This window comes from Oncorhynchus tshawytscha, linkage group LG23 (genome assembly GCF_018296145.1).
Source record: "Oncorhynchus tshawytscha isolate Ot180627B linkage group LG23, Otsh_v2.0, whole genome shotgun sequence".
NCBI classification, from domain to species: Eukaryota; Metazoa; Chordata; class Actinopteri; order Salmoniformes; family Salmonidae; genus Oncorhynchus; species Oncorhynchus tshawytscha.
In genome coordinates this window covers 15,928,145-15,947,420 of record NC_056451.1, presented here as the reverse complement: position 1 = coordinate 15,947,420, position 19,276 = coordinate 15,928,145, and the positions used below count along the sequence as shown (strand labels likewise).

Sequence of the window (19,276 nt, the reverse complement as noted above, 5' to 3'; positions counted from 1 at the left end):
GTTATATACCCTTTGTTGGCAATGACAGAGGTCAAACATTTTCTGTAAGTCTTCACAAGGTTTTCACATGCTGTTGCTGGTATTTTGGCCCATTCCTCCATGCAGATCTTCTCGAGAGCAGTGATGTTTTGGGGCTGTTGCTGGGCAACACAGACTTTCAACTCCCTCCAAAGATTTTCTATGGGGTTGAGATCTGGAGACTGGCTAGGCCACTCCAGGACCTTGAAATGCTTCTTACGAAGCCACTCCTTCGTTGCCCGGGTGGTGTGTTTGGGATCATTGTCATGCTGAAAGACCCAGCCACGTTTCATCTTCAATGCCCTTGCTGATGGAAGGAGGTTTTCACTCAAAATCTCACGATACATGGCCCCATTCATTCTTTCCTTTTCACGGATCAGTCGTCCTGGTCCCTGTTTCCACCCCCATGCTTCACAGTAGGTATGGTGTTCTTTGGATGCAACTCAGCATTCTTTGTCCTCCAAACACGACAAGTTGAGTTTTTACCAAAAAGTTATATTTTGGTTTCATCTGACCATATGACATTCTCCCAATCTTCTTCTGGATCATCCAAATGCTCTCTAGCAAACTTCAGATGGGCCTGGACATGTACTGGCTTAAGCACAATTGGTGGCTGACTAAATACTTTTTTGCCCCACTGTATAGGCAGCAGCCAATAGAAGGGAATAGAGTAAAGCCGACTGTGCACTGTGTAAGGTATGCCATGTCCTCTATCCTTGGTATGCAATTATGCCCATGTATAAATCATGTGGTTCTCTGTAGCTCAGTTGGTAGAGCATGGCGCTTGCTGTGCAAGGAGAGTGGGTTTGATTCCTGGGACCAGCCATTCATAAAATGTATGCAAGCATGACTGTAAGTCTCTTTTGGATAAAAACGTCTGCTAGATGTTATATTATTTTAGTCAGGATTATCTAGCAGGTGGGAGAGGCACGTGTTCTTGAGTAAGATAAGAGAAGATCAAAGTTAAACAGGATGTGGAGGTCATAAAGATGAACTTAGCTGGACTTAGTTGATCCAGGCTCTGTTCTTAGAGCGGGGCAGCAGTAAATCTACTGCAGGATTCCAAGACTCCAGCTAGGTTTTTTGTTACAAACGTCTTTTTCTCTTTGCTCTACATTACTGTATAGTAGCTCGGTCTGCTTTTCCAAGCTTATACAATATGCAAGCAATTGGCAACTCACATCTCCCTCAAAGCCACACTGACTCTCCTTAGTAGACTAGACTAGTTTGATTGTGCTTGCCTGGTGTAATGGAACCAATGAAATAGTCCCAGAAGTTCAAACCATGCCCACTTGGCACACCAGGCAGGCTCAATCAAATGATAAAAAATATTTTTGAAAGAAAACAAATACTATTTATGCCCAGGTCTGAATACTTTTGAGTGCTTTTCTCTCCCTCCTGCACATTTTCCATTCATTCTCCCCACTGTGAGAAGTGCTTGGTTCACTGATTACCTCTAATGACTAGAACTTAATGTTTTAGTCATTTGAACTTTTTTTCATGACTACTTTGATCCTCTGCCCAGGAATTGTCTGAAATGCTGTGTCATTTTGACTTAATATGTTTTCCTTTTATTTTCTTTAAACCTCCCCACCATCGTTTAAAGATGCATATCTTTGTTCCTAGTTGTGCTACAGTACAGAGACAGAAGCTTAGGACGTTTCAGATAGCCTGACCCAGATCTGTTTGTGCTGTCTTGCCAACTCCTTTTTATGATCACTTGGCACGACATTGACCATAGGAGTTGGAAAGGCAGTGCAAGCAGATCTGAGACCAGGCTAAGCTTCAGATGCTTAGTAAAGCCTTTGATCATTCTTTGATCGTCCCCCATTGCTCAGCAGCATCCCTCCCAGACAGACAGAGGGTGTATTAGCGAGGCGGCGTAGCTACAGAATGGTAATAAAGCTGACTGCAGCTATCACAACTGTCACAAAGCATCCTGATTCACAGGGATCTGAGTGCCTCCTCTTGCAGACAAGAGGAGACAGACCCAACACTAAGCTTCGCATTGGCTTAATTTACCATTGCAGTAACAGACCATGATGAAGATATGCTCATATTTTATATTCAGTCGTGAGCCCATGTTAGTCGGAGTCTCAAATGGCGCCCTATTCTCTATATAGTGTTATGTGTCCTTGTCAAAAGTAGTGCACAACAGGGAATAGGGTGCCACTTGGGACACAGCGTTAGTGAATAAAGGGCATGACCCATGCTCACCATTCAGGACTGGCCCTTGACATTTCCACTGTCCACCATATCAACCTGTGATTTTGGGTTTCTGAGACCATTTAGAATTACCTGACCTTTAAATGCCACTCAGTTCATATGTAGCTCTGTTCTGTGTGTTTATAATTGTCTCTGTGTGTGTGAATGTGTCACATTATCTGTCTGTGTGTCATTATTTTTCTGTTCTGCATTAACCCTTCTCTCTCCCTCCTCATCCAGGGCCTGTCCACAGTGTCCATCGTGCCCTGTGTGGACGCGCGGCCCAGCACCTTGGGCCAGTCCCAGTCCGTCATGAACATCTCCAGGATGTCCCCCAGGATAGAGATTAAGAAGAGGCGGGCCCCCCCGGCCCCCACACCCTGCCCGGGCTGCTACACACTGGAGGCCTACCAGGTGAGAGGGCAACACACACACACACCAGGTCATGGTGACCTGTGTTTAGAACTATTGCAACATTGGATAAACATTTCCTCTAATCTCCTTGTGCTGTTTGTGGATCTAATATCAATAGTAGTAGTGTTCTTTCTCTTCTCGTTGTGTTGTTGTGGGAAATGTTTTTTCACCATGTTATGTTGGCTCTAAAGGTTTTCTCTCCTCCTGTTGGAGAGAATGGGGTTTGTCTGGAACTGTGTGTTGTGGTCATAGTGACCGTTACTAACAGGAACACACTGGTTAATCTGTGAAATGGATTACATCCTAAATGCCACCCTATTCCCTATATAGTGTACTACTTTTGACCAGGGTCTACAGTGCTCTGGTTAAAACTAGTGCACTATGTAGGGAATAGGGTGCCATTTGGACACATACTCCTGTAGAGAAGCACAAGGTGTCCACACAGTATTCTGTGTACTACTCACGCTGTTCTTCCAAACAGGATTTAATTTGGGTTTATGTTGTCGTGGCTCCCAGTTTATTTTTTCTCTCGCCTGTCTTATTATACCCTTTTATAGCAACAATTGATAGCCTTTCAGACAATTAAATAAAGTGCCGGATCAGAAGTGTTCAATAAAAGGAGCTGATTGATGTGCTGTTGTGATGTTTTTCTGCAGTTTTTTATGGTAGGGTGCTAGATGTGTTTTCTTTTTACTAAACGTCTTGGTAAATCATGGTAGAGTGGTCTGCGAGCAGGCAGCCAGGTTGCACTCAGGCAGCTCGAGGTTATCTGATTGACAAGTAAAATGCCTGTTCAGTGGTGCATCGACACGATCTCGAGAGAGAGGGTTTCGTGTCGGCATTTAAAAAGCCCTAGTGTACACTAACAGACACACAAACATGCTGTAGCCGAGGCGCTTTCAAGGCGCCACATTCTATATGTCTGAAAAGGGTATTAGACACTGTTCAGAAACACCACACTGATGACGTCTTTATCAGTCCGTTTACCCAGAGATAAGCAACACTTGCTGTCCTGTGACTCGCTAGCACGGATGAGACAAAGTATTGTGTTTGGAAGATGGCTGGCTGCTTGTTGAGACACATGGCACATGGGCCTGATGTAACCTTTTGTGAGGGTTAGACAAGGACAGAGAGATCAGATGAGGACGGAGTGCCTGAGGGATGGGATGGCTGCTCCTAGGTCTCCTTTCCATGAGCCTGAGCTACTGCTAGGATGGCTATTGTTGTAGTGATGACAATCTGTTCCCCTGGGATATGACTACACTCTGTATAGCAAAATGTGCTACAGTATATGGAACCTAAAAGGGTTCTTCAGCTGTACCCATAGGAGAACCTTTCGGATAACCCTTTTTGGTTCCAGGTAGAATCCTTTTGGTTCCAAAAAGGGTTCTCTCAGGTCAAATTCTTATGGAACCAAAAAGGGTTCTCCCGGAAACCAAAAATAGTCCTTTTGGAACCCTTTTTTCTAAGAATGTTAAACTGGGAATTACCAGGGACCTCACGATATATTATCACAATGCTTAAGTGCCGATACGATATGTATTGCGATTCAATACTGTGATTTTATTGCGATTCGATGTTCCAAATATATTTCTCACCATATGTCTGCTGCAGAGGGACAAGTAGAGAGACATGAGAAAACAAGTGTTGATCAGTCATGGAAATAAAGGTGCTGAAAACAAATTGGCTCCCAATTTAAAAAGAAGATGGAGAACAAGTTATGAAGGAAAAATACTGGAGTTTTGGTGCAGGTACAGCCAACTAGTGCACAAATAATATTGCGATATTGTCCAAAAACTATATATCGTCAAAAATAACATCCTGATAACTGTATCGATTTATTTTCCCCATCACTAGTTATGACCCTCTATTGATCTCAATACAGTATCAATTTACAACCAATAGTCAAGCCCAAGACCTTCAATCAAATAGCTGACTGGGTTTATCTGGGGTCAAGACAAAAAAAAGTGTGCATCCCAAATTGCACCCTATTCCCTTTTATAGTGCACTTCAAAGGGAATATGGTGCCATTTTGTATTGCATCCAACATATTGTGCTGAAGGAGTGTTTTAAGCTTTTATTAGACAAATAGCTGATATTATGATTTGGACAGGAGTAGGCTAACAGTCTGACGAGACAGCACGTGCGCGCATGTGTCCGCGTGCGACATTGCACTCATGTTGATTTTGTCCACCCACACTAGATGCGATCAGGACACACAGGTTGAAATATCAAAACGAACTCTGAACCAACTATATTAATTTGAAAAGCATTAAACATTGATACCTATTTAGCTAGCTAGCTTGCTGTTGCTAGCTAATTTGTCCTGGGATATAAATATTGGGTTGTTATTTTACCTGAAATACACAAGGTCCTCTACTCTGACAATTAATCCACAGATAAAAGGGTAAACGTTTGTTTCTAGTAATCTCACCTCCTTCAGGCTGCTTCTTCTTCTTCTTTGGACTTTATATGGAGGTTGGCAACCAACTTTAAGTTGCATTACCACTACCGACTGGACTGGAGTGTGGACCTCAGTTCATCTTTCAATCACCCACATGGGTATATGCTCCTAAAAACCAATGAGGAGATGGGAGAGGTGGGACTTGTAGCATGTCACGCATCACAAATAGAACCAAGTTTTATTTTAGCGCCTGACTACACAGACACTCGCGAACTGTGTGGCTGCAATGATTGCAGTGCTCACGCACGCAACTCGAGTGGTGTGGTCAGCATGTGAGAGGTCATGTAAAGAATGCCTTTTGTGACATGGCCTAGCCTGTCATCCTGAGCTTTCTGCTTCAGTGTTCGGTAATAGGTTTGACACAGGCAAACACACTTGTGTAAGCCTGTTTGGCATGCTGGGAAGGTAACATCAGGCTTATGCAACAGGGGTCTCTAGTGATAGACAAACTGTTAACATAAACACCAGATTTGGTTCTGAGATTGCAGTAGTAATGCAGCAGTGAATGAGGTGTGTTTTGGTGGCACAACATCAAATATGTATAAGTGGGGTGTCGTGTTTCCAGAGGCAGATAGGCGTGAAATAAGCTTGACAGGCTCTTTATGCCAATGTTACTGTACATAGTCAGAGCAGAGGACAGGTGAGGTTGAGGGTTCAACAAACAAAAGTTTGCTGTACAGTTTTTGAATCATTTCAACAAATATCTCTTGGATGAGATGGCATTAACTCAGAAGACCAATGAAAGGGAAGGGGGTTAGGTAGGTTAGAATAGTGATTGGTCTAAGAGACTTGGAGCCTACTGTAGGAACACAGTGTTGTACATGACCATTATAGTACACGCTCGATGCATTTTGTAATAGACATTGAGTAATATGTCTTCTATGGTTCCATTTTTGGGGGGTTCAATCTGCTCACTCCAGGGTAGGGTTGTACAATTACAGTAACTTTCCCAAAATTGCCAGGTTTTCCAGAAATCCTAGTTGGAGAATTCCAGATTCCTTGCTCCTTTTTTCCCCCCCTGATGCTGGGAATCTTCCAACTATGATTTCTGGAAAACCTGGGAATCTTACCAGAATTTTCCAAAACTACTCTAAGGAGTGTTATTCTTCTCTGAATCTCAGTAGTTGACCTGATCTATTCTCAAGTATTTAAATCAACGGGACACAAGTCATGGAGCCTAGTGAATATCCTCTGTTTTTCTTTGCAGCATGGCTCCTAGTGATGTTGATGTATCGACTCCTGGCTCTGCTTTCAGGGTAGACGTGCCAAGCAGTACAGTCTGAGGCAGCATCCCTATTGGTCCTGGTCAAAAGTAGTGCACTATATAAGGAATAGGGTACCATTTGGGACGTAGCCTCAGACTCCATCCCATCAGGGGGATAGCTGGCAGCACAGGTGAAGTGTGATTGATTGAGATGGCTAGCATTACCTGCATAAACCATTCCTTAGGGAGATGTCATAATCTGAACCAAGAGGGGTTTAGTCTTTCATAGCAATCCGTCATTGGCCCTTTGTACTGCAGCGCTATTAATCCACTTTAATGTAGCCTACCGTTTTAATCTGTTTCAGCAAGATACAAGTCGTCTGTTTACAATCTTGCGTGGTTTGGATATTTCTACATTGGGCTGATGATACCATTCTCAATAATGGTTGTGGACCCTTTCTAAAAAGAAAGAAAGAAAGAAACTTGAATTCGTGGGAAACCTCAGTTTTGATCAGTAGTGTTTTTTTAAATGTTCCACATTCTGTAAGGTCACACATGATGCCTTTAAGAGGAAGCTTGTGATCTGAGTCATATGTTTGCAATCCCTCAGTTAGGCCTACATGATTGTTATGCAAGTAAACCATGTGGCTGCAGAACACTGAGTTAGAGTGAGAATGGTTGGTGTGGAAGCCTTAACTTACTCAACGCCTCTCTGAATTGGACTATTCAAGTGGCCTGCCTTGGTTTTTCAGTCCATCTGCTGACAAGACCTCCATTTCCTTTAATCAACACCCTCTGTAAATAAAATTCAATCACTTAAGGCTGTGCAGGTTATTTTAGGTTGTCTTGTTTCACTTCATGCAAACTTGCTAGTTTATATATGAGTGATTAGGCAACACTGTGGATGTTTCAGTGTGACAGGCTCTGCTGTGGAAAAGTGTGATTAAAATAAGTCGGAAACAGAAGCATGGGCAGCTTTAATAGTTTTGAGTGCAGATTTAGGCTGTATCCCAAATGGCACCCCATTCCCTATATAGTACACTACTTTTGACCAGAGCCCTAGTCAAAAGTAGGGCACAATATAGGGTAGTGTTTCCCAACCCTGATCCTCAAGTACCTCCAACAGTACACATTTTTATTGTATCCCTGGACAAGCACACCGGATTCAACTTGTCAAATAATCATCAAGACCTCAATGAGTTGAATGAGCTGTGTTTGTCCAGGGCTACAATGAAAAAGTGTTCTGTTGGGGGTACTGGAGGACCAGGGTTGGGAAACACTGATATGGGTTACCATTTGGGAGTCTCTCTCTATCATGCTCCTTTCCTCTTTCCTAAGGAAGAAAATGTTATATTCTCAGGAACAAAGGAAGAGGCACCTAATGCCAAAACAAACAGCCCACTGGAACTGTGTAGTCTACCATCTCTGTGTGTGTGTGTGTGTGTGTGTGTGTGTGTGTGTGTGTGTGTGTGTGTGTGTGTGTGTGTGTGTGTGTGTGTGTGTGTGTGTGTGTGTGTGTGTGTGTGTGTGTGTGTGTGTGTGTGTGTGTGAAATCTAATGAAGTAGTGGTGGCGTCTTCTCACAGAAATGTTGTGGGGAATGTTGTTTTTTCACCATGTTATGTTGGCTCTAATGGGCTTCTCTCCTCCTGTTGGAGATAATGGGGCTTGTTTGGAGCTGTGTTTTGTGTTTATGTTCACATTTTAAATCATTATTATTTCCAAATCACAGTCTCACAGTTAAGTTTTTGAAAGAATTGTTTTGTACCTCAAAGAATGACAAAAAACCTAGGCCTTGTTGTGGTTTAATGTTAGAATGTAATCTTAACCTTAACCTTAACCAGACAAAGTAATATCCAGCACCGATAAAGATTATATAATGGACCTATTTTCACTACAGTTGGCACAGAGTAGTCCACACTTCATCTACATTGGTTCTCTATTCGAAGTGGACTAATGCCATGAGCACTGATATACTTTTACTTTGGTGTGTGTGTGTGTGTGTGTGTGGTCTGACCATAGAGAGCCTGTAAATTCACTGTGCCAGCTCTGGAGCGGTGTGCTGTGTTGAGTAATTAAAAAGCTGGAGCTTTGGCAGCCAGGGGACTGAGCCTGCATCCCCAATAAGCACCCTATTCACATAATAGTGCACTACTTTTGACCAGGGCCCATAGAGCTCTAGTCTAACGTAGTGCACTATGGGTCCCTTTTGTGACATAGACCAAGTCAACCATTAAGGAGTGAGCTAGCATTCCTGCAGGATTAGGTGGTAGAAAAGCTATAGAAATATTTGACTGAATGATAGCATTGAGTGGCAGCACATCAGTGTATAGTAAATGTGATTTGATGCAGTCTGTGATATAGAGTTAGTAGAGCGCTGCAGAGTTGTGCAAGTGGTAGGTAGGCAAGTCTGACTGGGTGAGAGAGTGCACAGCAGTTTGTGCATGGCTCATGGAAAATCACCTCCTTGAGAAATCACCTCCACGAGAAATCACCTCCACCACCTTGAAATTGCAATGAAAGTAGCAACAAGCCATAACAAATGATTTGTCAAACTTTTTTATTTTTATTGCTTGAATGTGGTTGAAGTAAGTCAGAATGTCCTTGTTTTATTTTTATATTCTAAGAAAATGCTTGTGGTGTTTCTTTGGGATTGAGTCATTGTGGTTGGAACGCTGTGTTACTTACCGCTCGCCACCTTGCACTTCTTTACAGAGGTTGAGTTGCGTAAACTCCCTGAACTGTGTATGCACCTCCACCATCACACCACCATTCATACTCGTCGGTCTCTGGCATACCATAGCATGTGGGGCAAAGTTGAAGATGTAATGGAGGACTGACTGGGATATGAAGATGTGTGTGTGTGTGTGTGTGTGTGCGTGACTGATTGGCTGCTCTTCAGAGTGAAAGACAATACTGTGCAGCCCAGTGCAGCAGAACGAAGCGACAGCGTCCTCTCAGACTAATCATGCTATTCTCTATGAATGCTCCATACTACTGTTGTACTGGAGTGTAAACATACCAGGGGAATTGATTGTGTTGCTCTGCTATGGATTACGGTTTAAAGTGACTGAGTGGCGCACTTTGGGATTTAGAGGAGCCAACTTAAGTCTGGGGAACATGTACATAAGATTGGCCAAACGGAGACCAAAGCTTCCCTTGCTTAGTATATTTAATAACCCTGCATGGCAATGGTTCCCGTCTAAATCTGATATATATGTTGGAAGCATAACGACAGCAATATAAACCGTTTGCACACACACTTTAAAGAGTGGTGAATATTTCTCATTGAACCATACATTTACTGCATAGTTTTGAGACAGTGAGTTGTGTCAGGTCAACTTTGTGGATCTAATAAGCATGTAAGATGAGGAAACATGGGGAGTTAGTCTGTCAGTGGTAGAGGGAATAGTAATACCAGGGTAATGGCTGTCTGTCTCTGCCATGAAGATAGAGGGCTCTGGATGACTACTTTAAAATGGAGATAGCCCTCAATGGGGCTAGCCATGCTGTCACACAGGATGCCATTTGCAAAGATAGAACGTGCTGTCTTTCCATATCTATGGTCTCTGTACTGGAGGCCTGGGTCATTGAGTTCATAGACAGCTCACCAGTTGACATGCGGACAGAGGATAGTAGTGGAACAGACAGTTTGTAGCAGCAGGGAAAATGTGTTGAAGATAGAAGGAAGCGTTGACCCATTTTAATACATTGTCTTCACATTTGAGATCAATGTTTTTCTTCACCTTTATCAGATTTGCACACACACAAATAAAGTTGAGGCTGAGGCAAGTATATTGTCATTTGTTTCTTCACGAACTTGATCGGTGCTGTCACATACATTAAATATTTAGACATCAAAGTTCACCCTTGTGTAGATGATATGTGCAACCATAGAAAAGGTGAGGAACGCCTTTGTGAAGAGGTTTATGCACTCCCGACCCCAACTCACGCAACACCTTTTTGTTCAATGTAAGGCTTTAGGTCACACACATTACGGTCAAATAGGATTCCCATGCAGAAGGTTTGAAGTACCCGCCAAACACAGTTGGAAGTGTTTTTATGTCCATGCCTTCAGGATCAGAGGACATGTTGAGGTTAAAGGGATTACACATTGTTTTGTTGTGTAAGGAAGCAATAATATCCCTTTCAGTAGGAGCATACTAAGCAATGGGACTGCCCATGCTGTGCTGTCTTTCCAGATCTATGGTCTCTGTACTGGAGGCCTGGGTCATTGAGTTCATAAACAGCTCACGAGTTGACATGCAGACAGAGGATAGTAGTAGTACAGACAGTTTGTAGCAGGGGGGAAATTAGTCGAAGATATAAGGAAGTGTTGACCCATTTTAATTAGGGTTGGGACTTGCCAGGGACCTCATGATACAATATTATCACGACACGTAGGTGCCGATACAATATGTATTGCAATTCTCACTGTGGTGGCAGAATTTTCCACAACATCATCATTCTATAGTATTGCAATTTGATATTGCGATTAAATGTTCCAAACATATTGCTCACTATATGTCTGCTGCAGAGAGACAAGAGCATGAGAATGAGTTTTGATCAGTCATGGAAATAAAATGGCTGAAAACATGTTGGCTCACTATTTAAAAAGACGATGGAGAACAAGCTATAGGATGAAAAATACCGGAGTTTTGGCACAGGTACAGCAGACTAGCGCAAGCTAACGCTACCTAGCTACCTAACAATTGTAATAATCCCGAATCACCTTGCCATTCAAAAGTTTGGGGTCACTTATACCATTTCTTGTTTTTGAAAGAAAATCCAATTTTCTGTCCATTTTTAAAATATCAAATTGCTCAGAAATACAGTGAAAACATTGTTAATGCTGTAAATGACTATTGTAGCTGTTTTAATGGAATATCTACGTAGGTGTACAGAGGCCCAACCATCACCCCTGTGTTCCAATGGCACGTTGTGTTAGATAATCCAAGTTAATCATTTTAAAAGGCCAATTGATCATTAGAAAAACATTTTGCAATTGTTAGCACAGCTGAAAACTGTTGTTCTGATTAAAGAAGCAAACTGGCCTTCTTTAGTCTAGTTGAGTATCTGGAGCATCAGCATTTGTGGGTTCGATTACAGGCTCAAAATGGCCAGAAACAAAGAACTTTCTTCTGAAACTCGTCAGTCTATTCTTGTTCTGAGAAATGAAGGCTATTCCATGCGAGAAATTGCCAAGAAACTGAAGAACTCGTACAACGCTGTGTAATACTCCCTTCACAGAACAGCGCAAACTGTCTCTAACCAGAATAGAATGAGGAGTGGGAGGCCCCGGTGCACAACTGAGCAAGAGGACAAGTACATTAGTGTCTAGTTTGAGAAACAGACGCCTCACAAGTCCTCAACTGGCAGCTTCATGAAATAGTACCCGCAAAACACCAGTCTCAACGTCAACAGTGAAGAGGCGACTCCAGGATGCTGGCCTTCTTAACGTCCAACGTCAACTGTGTATATATAGTGCCTTTTTTCACATTTTGTTGTGTTACAAAGTGAGATTAAAATGTATTTGTAATTTTTTGGTCAATGATCTACGCAAAATACTCTGATGTCAAAGTGTGAGCAATTTTAACAATTAGAACAGTTAAAACAAATATGAAGAATAAAACACTAATATACTGTATTCAACCCGCTGATTCAATATACTGTATGTTAGAATCACCTTTGGCAGCAGTTACAGCTGTGAGTCTTTCTGGGTAAGTCTCTTAAGAGCTTTCCACACCTGAATTGTGCAACATTTGCCCATTTATTATCTTCAAAAGTCTTCCACCTCTTTCAAATTGGTCATTACTAGACCACCATTTTCAGGTCTTGCCATAGATTTTCAAGCAGACTTGAGTCAAAACTGTAACTCGGCCACTCAGGAACATTCACTGTCTTCTTGGTAAGCAACTCCAGTGTAGATTTGGCCTTGTTTTAGGTTATTGTCCTGCTTAAAAGTTAAATTAATCTCTGTGTCTGGTGGTAGCAGACTGAACCAGCTTTTCCTCTTGGATTTTGCCTGTGCTTTGCTCCATTCCGTTTATTTTTTATCCTGGAAAACATGCCAGTCCTTATTGACGACAGGCATTCCCATAACATGATGCAGTCACCACTATGCTTGAAAATATGTAGATTGGTACTCAGTGGGTTTCCCGAGTGGCGCAGTGGTCTAAGGCAGTGCTAGCTGTGTCACTAGAGATTCTGGGTTCGAGTCCAGGCTCTGTCGCAGCTGGCCGCGGCCGGGAGACCCATGGGGCGACGCACAATTGGTCCAGCGTCGTCCGGGTTAGGGGAGGGTTTGGACGGCAGGGATGTCCTTGTCCCATCGCGCACTAGTGACTCCTGTGGCGGACCGGACGGAGTGCACGCTGACACGGTCGCCAGGTGTACGGTGTTTCCTCCAACACATTGGTGCGGCTGGCTTCCGGGTTAAGTGGGGCACGGTGTCATGAAGCAGTGTGGCTTGGTTGGTTTGTGTTTCGGAGGATGCACGGCTCTCGTCCTTCGCCTCTCTTGAGTCCGTATGGGAGTTGCAGCAATGAGACGTTGCTTTTACACATTTTCTGAAGTATTACTTTATTGCCTTGTTGCAAACAGGATGCAAGTTTTTAAATATTTTTATTCTCTACAGGCTTCCTTCTTTTCACTTTGTCAATTAGATTAGTACTGTGGAGTAACTTTCCATCCTCAGTTTTCTCCTATCACAACTATTTTGAGATGAGGATAATGCGCCCAAACTCACGCAACACCTTTTTTGATCAATGTGAAGCTTTAGGTCACATACAACATTACGGTCAAATAGGATTCATGGGCATCGAAGAAAACGCCAGGTAAAAAACCTATGGGTCATGTTCGATTCTGATATAAATTTCGAATCACACATTAAGAATATGACCAAAATAGCCTTTTACCACCTGAGGAACATTGCCAAGGTGCGGCTGTTTCGATCTCAGGATGATACAGAGAGACTCATCCATACTTTTGTTACAAGCAGGCTTGACTACTGCAATACTCTCCTGTCTGGTCTATGTTCTCCTGTCTGGTCTACCCAAGAAAGTCACTGGTCAACTGCAAAACAAACAGAATCCTGCAACATGGGTACTGCCCAAGACCAGACGGAGAGCCCACATTACACCGGTTTTAAAGTCAATGCCCTGGCTGCTAGTGCACTTCTATTGGTTTTTAAATCAATCCACGATTGTGCACCCCAATACATGTCAGACATGCTTTTAAGTAATGTACCCAGTAGGTCCCTCAGGTCCTCTCGCACTGACCTTTTTAACTATCCCAAAGCCTAGAACCAAGAGGCATGGAGAGGTAGCCTTTAGTTACTATGCCCCCAGCCTCTGGAATAGCCTGATAGAGAACATGAGATGGGGCCCGAAACTGGGGACATATTTAAGAGCTCTTAAAACACACCTTGAAACACACGTTTTCCTTAGGCTGCTTTTTTAGTGTTTCAGTTTTTATTGTTCTTATGTTTTGTTGTCGTTTTATTTGTGATTTTTCCTGTGAAGCGCCCTGCATTGCATTAATGTCTGAAATGTGCTATATAAATAAAGCTTGATTTGAAGTGGCCACCAAACACAGTTAGTGTTTTATCTCCATGCCTCCAGGATCAGAGGACATGTTGAGATTAAATGGGTCACACATTGTTTTGTTGTATAAGGAAGCAATAATACCCCTTTCAGTAACAGCAAACAAATAAACATGGAACACTTAGATATTTTGACTGATAGGCTGACTGACAGGCAAAGTTCCATAATCCATACAATTCATTTAATCTTTAAAAGGTATTAATAACTTAAAGCTACAATATGTCACTTTTTGGCGATCTGACCAAATTCACATAGAAATGTTAGTTATGTCATTCTCAATGAAAGCAAGTCTAACAAGCAGTTGATCTGTTCTATGTGCTCTATTTCTATGATTCCCATTCTTAAGTTATGTTTTTGCATCTTTTATTTTTGGTTTTGTACACCTGCTTCAACTGCTGTAAATACAGTATTTTTGGTTGTAGAAAATATATTTCACAACGGCTGAGATGGTACAATGACTTTCTACACAATGATTGCTTGTTTTGTAACAGATTCGAATTTTAGCAACCAGGAAATGGAGACGCAGTTTCTGTGTACTGCACCTTTTTAATAATGATAATGAGCAGTGATGATGTCCAAGAATAAATGGTTTATAGGGTATATTGTCACGGCTAAGGGGGAGTTATTAAGCCCGAGACTCATTACTCTCTCTCTCTCCCTCTCTCTCAGGTGGCTCCTGACTCAGAGAGTACACTGAGGAAGAGGAAGGCCCCGGCACCCCCTCCTACTCCTACTACCTCTGTTACCCCAGCTCCTAGCACCCCAGCACCTTTCATCTCTGCCCAGATGCCCCCCTCTCCCTCCCCAGCCCCCAGCTCTCCTACCCCCAGCCTGCCTGCGGAGGAGGACTCTGGCTCTGAGCTGAGCAATGGGTCTGTCTACAGCAGCAGCAGTAGCAGTAGTGGGGTCGCCGCCGGCACCTCTGTCGCTGACACCTCAATGGCCGACTCTGACTCCGCCTCCAGCAGGGCTGATGTGTCCAAGCCCGGCCCTGATTCCACCCCCAGCAGCAGTGCTGCCATGGCTGACTCCTCCCGAGACGCCGCCCCCAGCAAGGTTGTCACCGGCCCCAGGAGCAAGACTGTGATCAATGTCGCCTCTTACTCCGCCCCTACCAGCAAGGTTGAAAAGGTTGACTCCACCCCCAGCAGCAACGCTGACAAGGCCAAGCCCACCCCCTACTTGTCCCGCAGTACCACACCAGAGGAGACCAGAGGAGAATCTGCTCTTGGCCTGAAACTAGACGAGACGGAGAACAACCGACACAGCGCCATGGGTCAGTATCATCAGTACACATATAGTCAATGTAAAGAGGCCGATTGAGTACTCTCCCGTCAACCAGGCTGTTCCAGGCACAGTGTTCAGCGGTAGATGAAGGGACAGAACGTGCTTAGTTATAGCAGTCATATAACAGTGTAACAACCCTTGCCTAGGTAGGTTCCTTAATGATCTCCTCCAACTGGTTTTACCCAATTGGAGAACACCCGCAAGGATTGTTGCACTACTACCGCTTTTCACTATAACAGGTTCCCCTCAACCTGAACTGAATTGCTGGTGGTAGACATGATACCTGTACAGACATTTAGCCAGTAGAGACCCAAGGCAGCATAAACTAAATAACCCCCACGTCACAGGACAGGAGTTGGCCGGGATTGCAGCGCTGCAGATTTGATTGCCTTACGTTTTGTACAATCTGTCCTCAGTAAACCAGGTGAAATAGCATTGCTATTAGCCTCACTATTCCTATTGATGCACTGTAGTGTAGAATTTGACATTTCTCCATCCTAAAAGAATCACTGTACTACCTAATCTAACAAGGGAACAAAATGCACAAGACTAGAGTTATATTGATTGTGTCTTTTCTTGAAGCGGGTTGAAGCGGACCATATTTATTTAGCTTGGCGAGGATGAGAGGTTGAGGGATGAAGTGTTTAGTGCAGTGGACGCACTTAAAGCAGACTGCTCTGAGGAGTTGATTTATAGACCTGGGTGTGTCTCCCTCCCCTCTGCTATTCCCAAGACACTGTGCAGAACAAATAGACTTCTGCTGGGAAGACCGTCAGATCCACAGGCCTTTCTAATAGACTTCTGCTGGGAAGACCCTGTCAGACCCACAGGCCTTTCTAATAGACTTCTGCTGGGAAGACCCTGTCAGACCCACAGGCCTTTCTAATAGACTTCTGCTGGGAAGACCCTGTCAGATCCACAGGCCTTTCTAATAGACTTCTGCTGGGAAGACCCTGTCAGACCCACAGGCCTTTCTAATAGACTTCTGCTGGGAAGACCCTGTCAGACCCACAGGCCTTTCTAATAGACTTCTGCTGGGAAGACCCTGTCAGACCCACAGGCCTTTCTAATAGACTTCTGCTGGGAAGACCCTGTCAGACCCACAGGCCTTTCTAATAGACTTCTGCTGGGAAGACCCTGTCAGACCCACAGGCCTTTCTAATAGACTTCTGCTGGGAAGACCCTGTCAGACCCACAGGCCTTTCTAATAGACTTCTGCTGGGAAGACCCTGTCAGACCCACAGGCCTTTCTAATAGACTTCTGCTGGGAAGACCCTGTCAGACCCACAGGCCTTTCTAATAGACTTCTGCTGGGAAGACCCTGTCAGACCCACAGGCCTTTCTAATAGACTTCTGCTGGGAAGACCCTGTCAGACCCACAGGCCTACAGTGGCTTGTAAAAGTATTCACCCCCTTGGCATTTTTCCTATTTTGTTGCCTTACAACCTGGAATTAAACTCGCAGCAATTACAGCTGCAAGTCTCTTAGGATATGTCTCTATAAGCTTGGCACATCTAGCCACTGGGATTTTTCTCCATTATTCAAGGCAAAACTGCTCCAGCTCCTTCAAGTTGGAAGGGTTCTGCTGATATACAGCAATCTTTAAGTCATACCACAGATTCTCAATTGGATTGAGGTCTGAGCTTTGACTAGGCCATTCCAAGACATTTAAATGTTTCCCCTTAAACCACTTGAGTGCTGCTTTAACAGTATACTTAGGGTCATTGTCCTGCTGGAAGGTGAACACCAAACATGTTTGCTTATTGTTTTCTTTAAGCAATGGCTTTTTTTCTGGCCACTCTTCCATAAAGCCCAGCTCTGTGGAGTGTACGGCTTAAAGGGGTCCTATGGACAGATACTCTAATCTCCGCTGTGGAGCTTTGCAGCTCCTTCAGGGTTATCTTTGGTTTCTTTGTTGCCTCTCTGATTAATGCCCTCCTTGCCTGGTCTGTGAGTTTTTGTGAGCAGCCCTCTCTTGGCATGTTTGTTGTGGTGCCATATTCTTTCCATTTTTTAATAATGGATTTAATGGTGCTCCGTGGGATGTTCAAACATTCTGATATTTTTTTATAACCAAACCCTGATCTGTACTTCTCCACAACTTTGTCCCTGACCTGTTTGGAGAGCTCCTTGGTCTTCATGGTGCCGCTTGCTTGGTGGTGCCGCTTGCTTGGTGGTGCCGCTTGCTTAGTGGTGTTGCAGCCTCTGGGGCCTTTCAGAACAGGTGTAAATATACTGAGATCCTGTGACTGATCATGTGACACTTAAATAAAATCCACCTGTGTGCAATCTAACTAATTATATGACTTTTTTAAAGGTAATTGGTTGCACCGATCTTATTTAGAGGCTTCATAGCAAAGGGGGTGAATACATATGCACAAACCACTTTTTAGTTGTTTTACTTCATCATTTTGGACTATTTTGTGTATGTCCATTACATGAATTCCAAATAAAAATCCATTTAAATTACAGGTTGTAATGCAACAAAATGGGGACAACGCCAAGGGGGATGAATTATTTTGCAAGGCACTGTATCTAATAGACTTCTGCTGTTAAGACCCTGTCAGAACCACAGAGCTGTCTGTCTCACTGTATCTAATAGACTTCTGCTGTGAAGACCCTGTCAGAACCACATACCTGTCTGTCTCACTGTATCTAAAAGACTTCTGCTGTGAAGACCCTGTCAGAACCACAGACCTGTCTGTCTCACTGTATCTAATAGACTTCTGCTGTGAAGACCCTGTCAGAACCACAGACCTGTCTGTCTCACTGTATCTAATAGACTTCTGCTGTGAAGACCCTGTCAGAACCACAGACCTGTCTGTTGCTCACAAGGCAGAACAACTAGACTTCCCCAAAACACAACAAAACAAATCAGTATGTTCTGATCTGGAGTTGTATATTTGTGATTGTACATCACCGGTTGTACAGTCTATAAAATAAATAGATGACATGCATCAATTAGGGATGATGTACTACAGGGATTTTAGATGTTTCCCCTTATTTAACCCCTGTGGGCTAAAGATAATCGTTGTTTATGTTCTAGAATGTATGTGAGCGCAGTTGTTTCCTGCCTCTCCAGCTGTGTGAAGAGAGAGAACCTCTACTGGCTCTGTTAGCAGGAGTAGTGCAACCCAGACATTTCTCTCCTCTCTCACATGGCACACGTCTGTTCTCTCTCTCTCTCTCCCAGTTCTGCCTCTTCTCTCTCACACCATAGTGGAAAAAACAGTCCCTCGAATCAATTGTATATGTTTGGCTCAGGCACAGAGGCGGTCTCTCTAATAGATGGTTTTTGGATCGTTGTTTCTCATCTTAAGATACATTTTCTGTCCGAAAATAAACTGGAGATTTCAACACACTCAATTGGGGCTGTTTCAATCAATCCACGCACCCACGTGCTGTGTGTGTGTGTGTGTGTGTGTGTGTGTGTGTGTGTGTGTGTGTGTGTGTGTGTGTGTGTGTGTGTGTGTGTGTGTGTGCGTGCATGTCTCCTCAGTGTTTCTAAAGGGCCTGTAGGTCATCTGTTAGCCTCTGAAAGGTGTGTTTCTTACCCTATGTCTTACTTTATCTTCAATGTGCTGACAATAGGGAATCTCTCATTTTAATCTGCTGTGTGCGGTTAAGTCCCGTAGCTAGGTACATATTTTTGTGGCGCTAGCTGTCACATTTGGAATGCAGTCAGTCATCTAAAGGGGCTGAGGCGTAGAGTTAGTCAGTTACTCCCACGGCCAGCTCTACTCCATGTGGTCCATCAGCTGCTGAGTAAGGGATGTGTGAGGCATACGTTGACATATTGCTCACATCGCTCAGCACTGGCTGCAATTACATCAGCCTGTAACTGGTTTTATCCCAATTGGCACCCTGTTCCCTTATAGGGCACTATTTATGGTTAGAGCCCTATGGGCCCAGGTCAAAAGTAGTGCACTATATAGTTAATAGGGTTCTATTTAGGACCAACAAACAGTTACACCCCCGTGGCAGGCCGTTCAGCTCCAGTCCACACAGTGCCATCAGTCTTTCTGTGAGATCATAATCACAAAGATTTCTCTAAATGTTTCTCTGAGTTTACTGCTGCTGT

The 19,276-nt window shown here is 43.6% G+C and overlaps 1 protein-coding gene across 6 annotated transcripts in view; it reads left to right on the top strand.

Moving 5' to 3' along the window:
* Positions 1-19,276, top strand: part of LOC112222810 (protein cordon-bleu) — a 60,082-nt gene that overhangs the window by 27,715 nt on the left and 13,091 nt on the right. For all 6 annotated transcript variants that reach the window (XM_024385596.2, XM_024385595.2, XM_024385599.2 and 3 more), the window contains 2 exons: positions 2,464-2,637; positions 14,578-15,184. In XM_024385596.2, the coding sequence (XP_024241364.1) occupies positions 2,464-2,637; positions 14,578-15,184 (781 nt within the window). The remainder of the gene's footprint in view (positions 1-2,463; positions 2,638-14,577; positions 15,185-19,276) is intronic.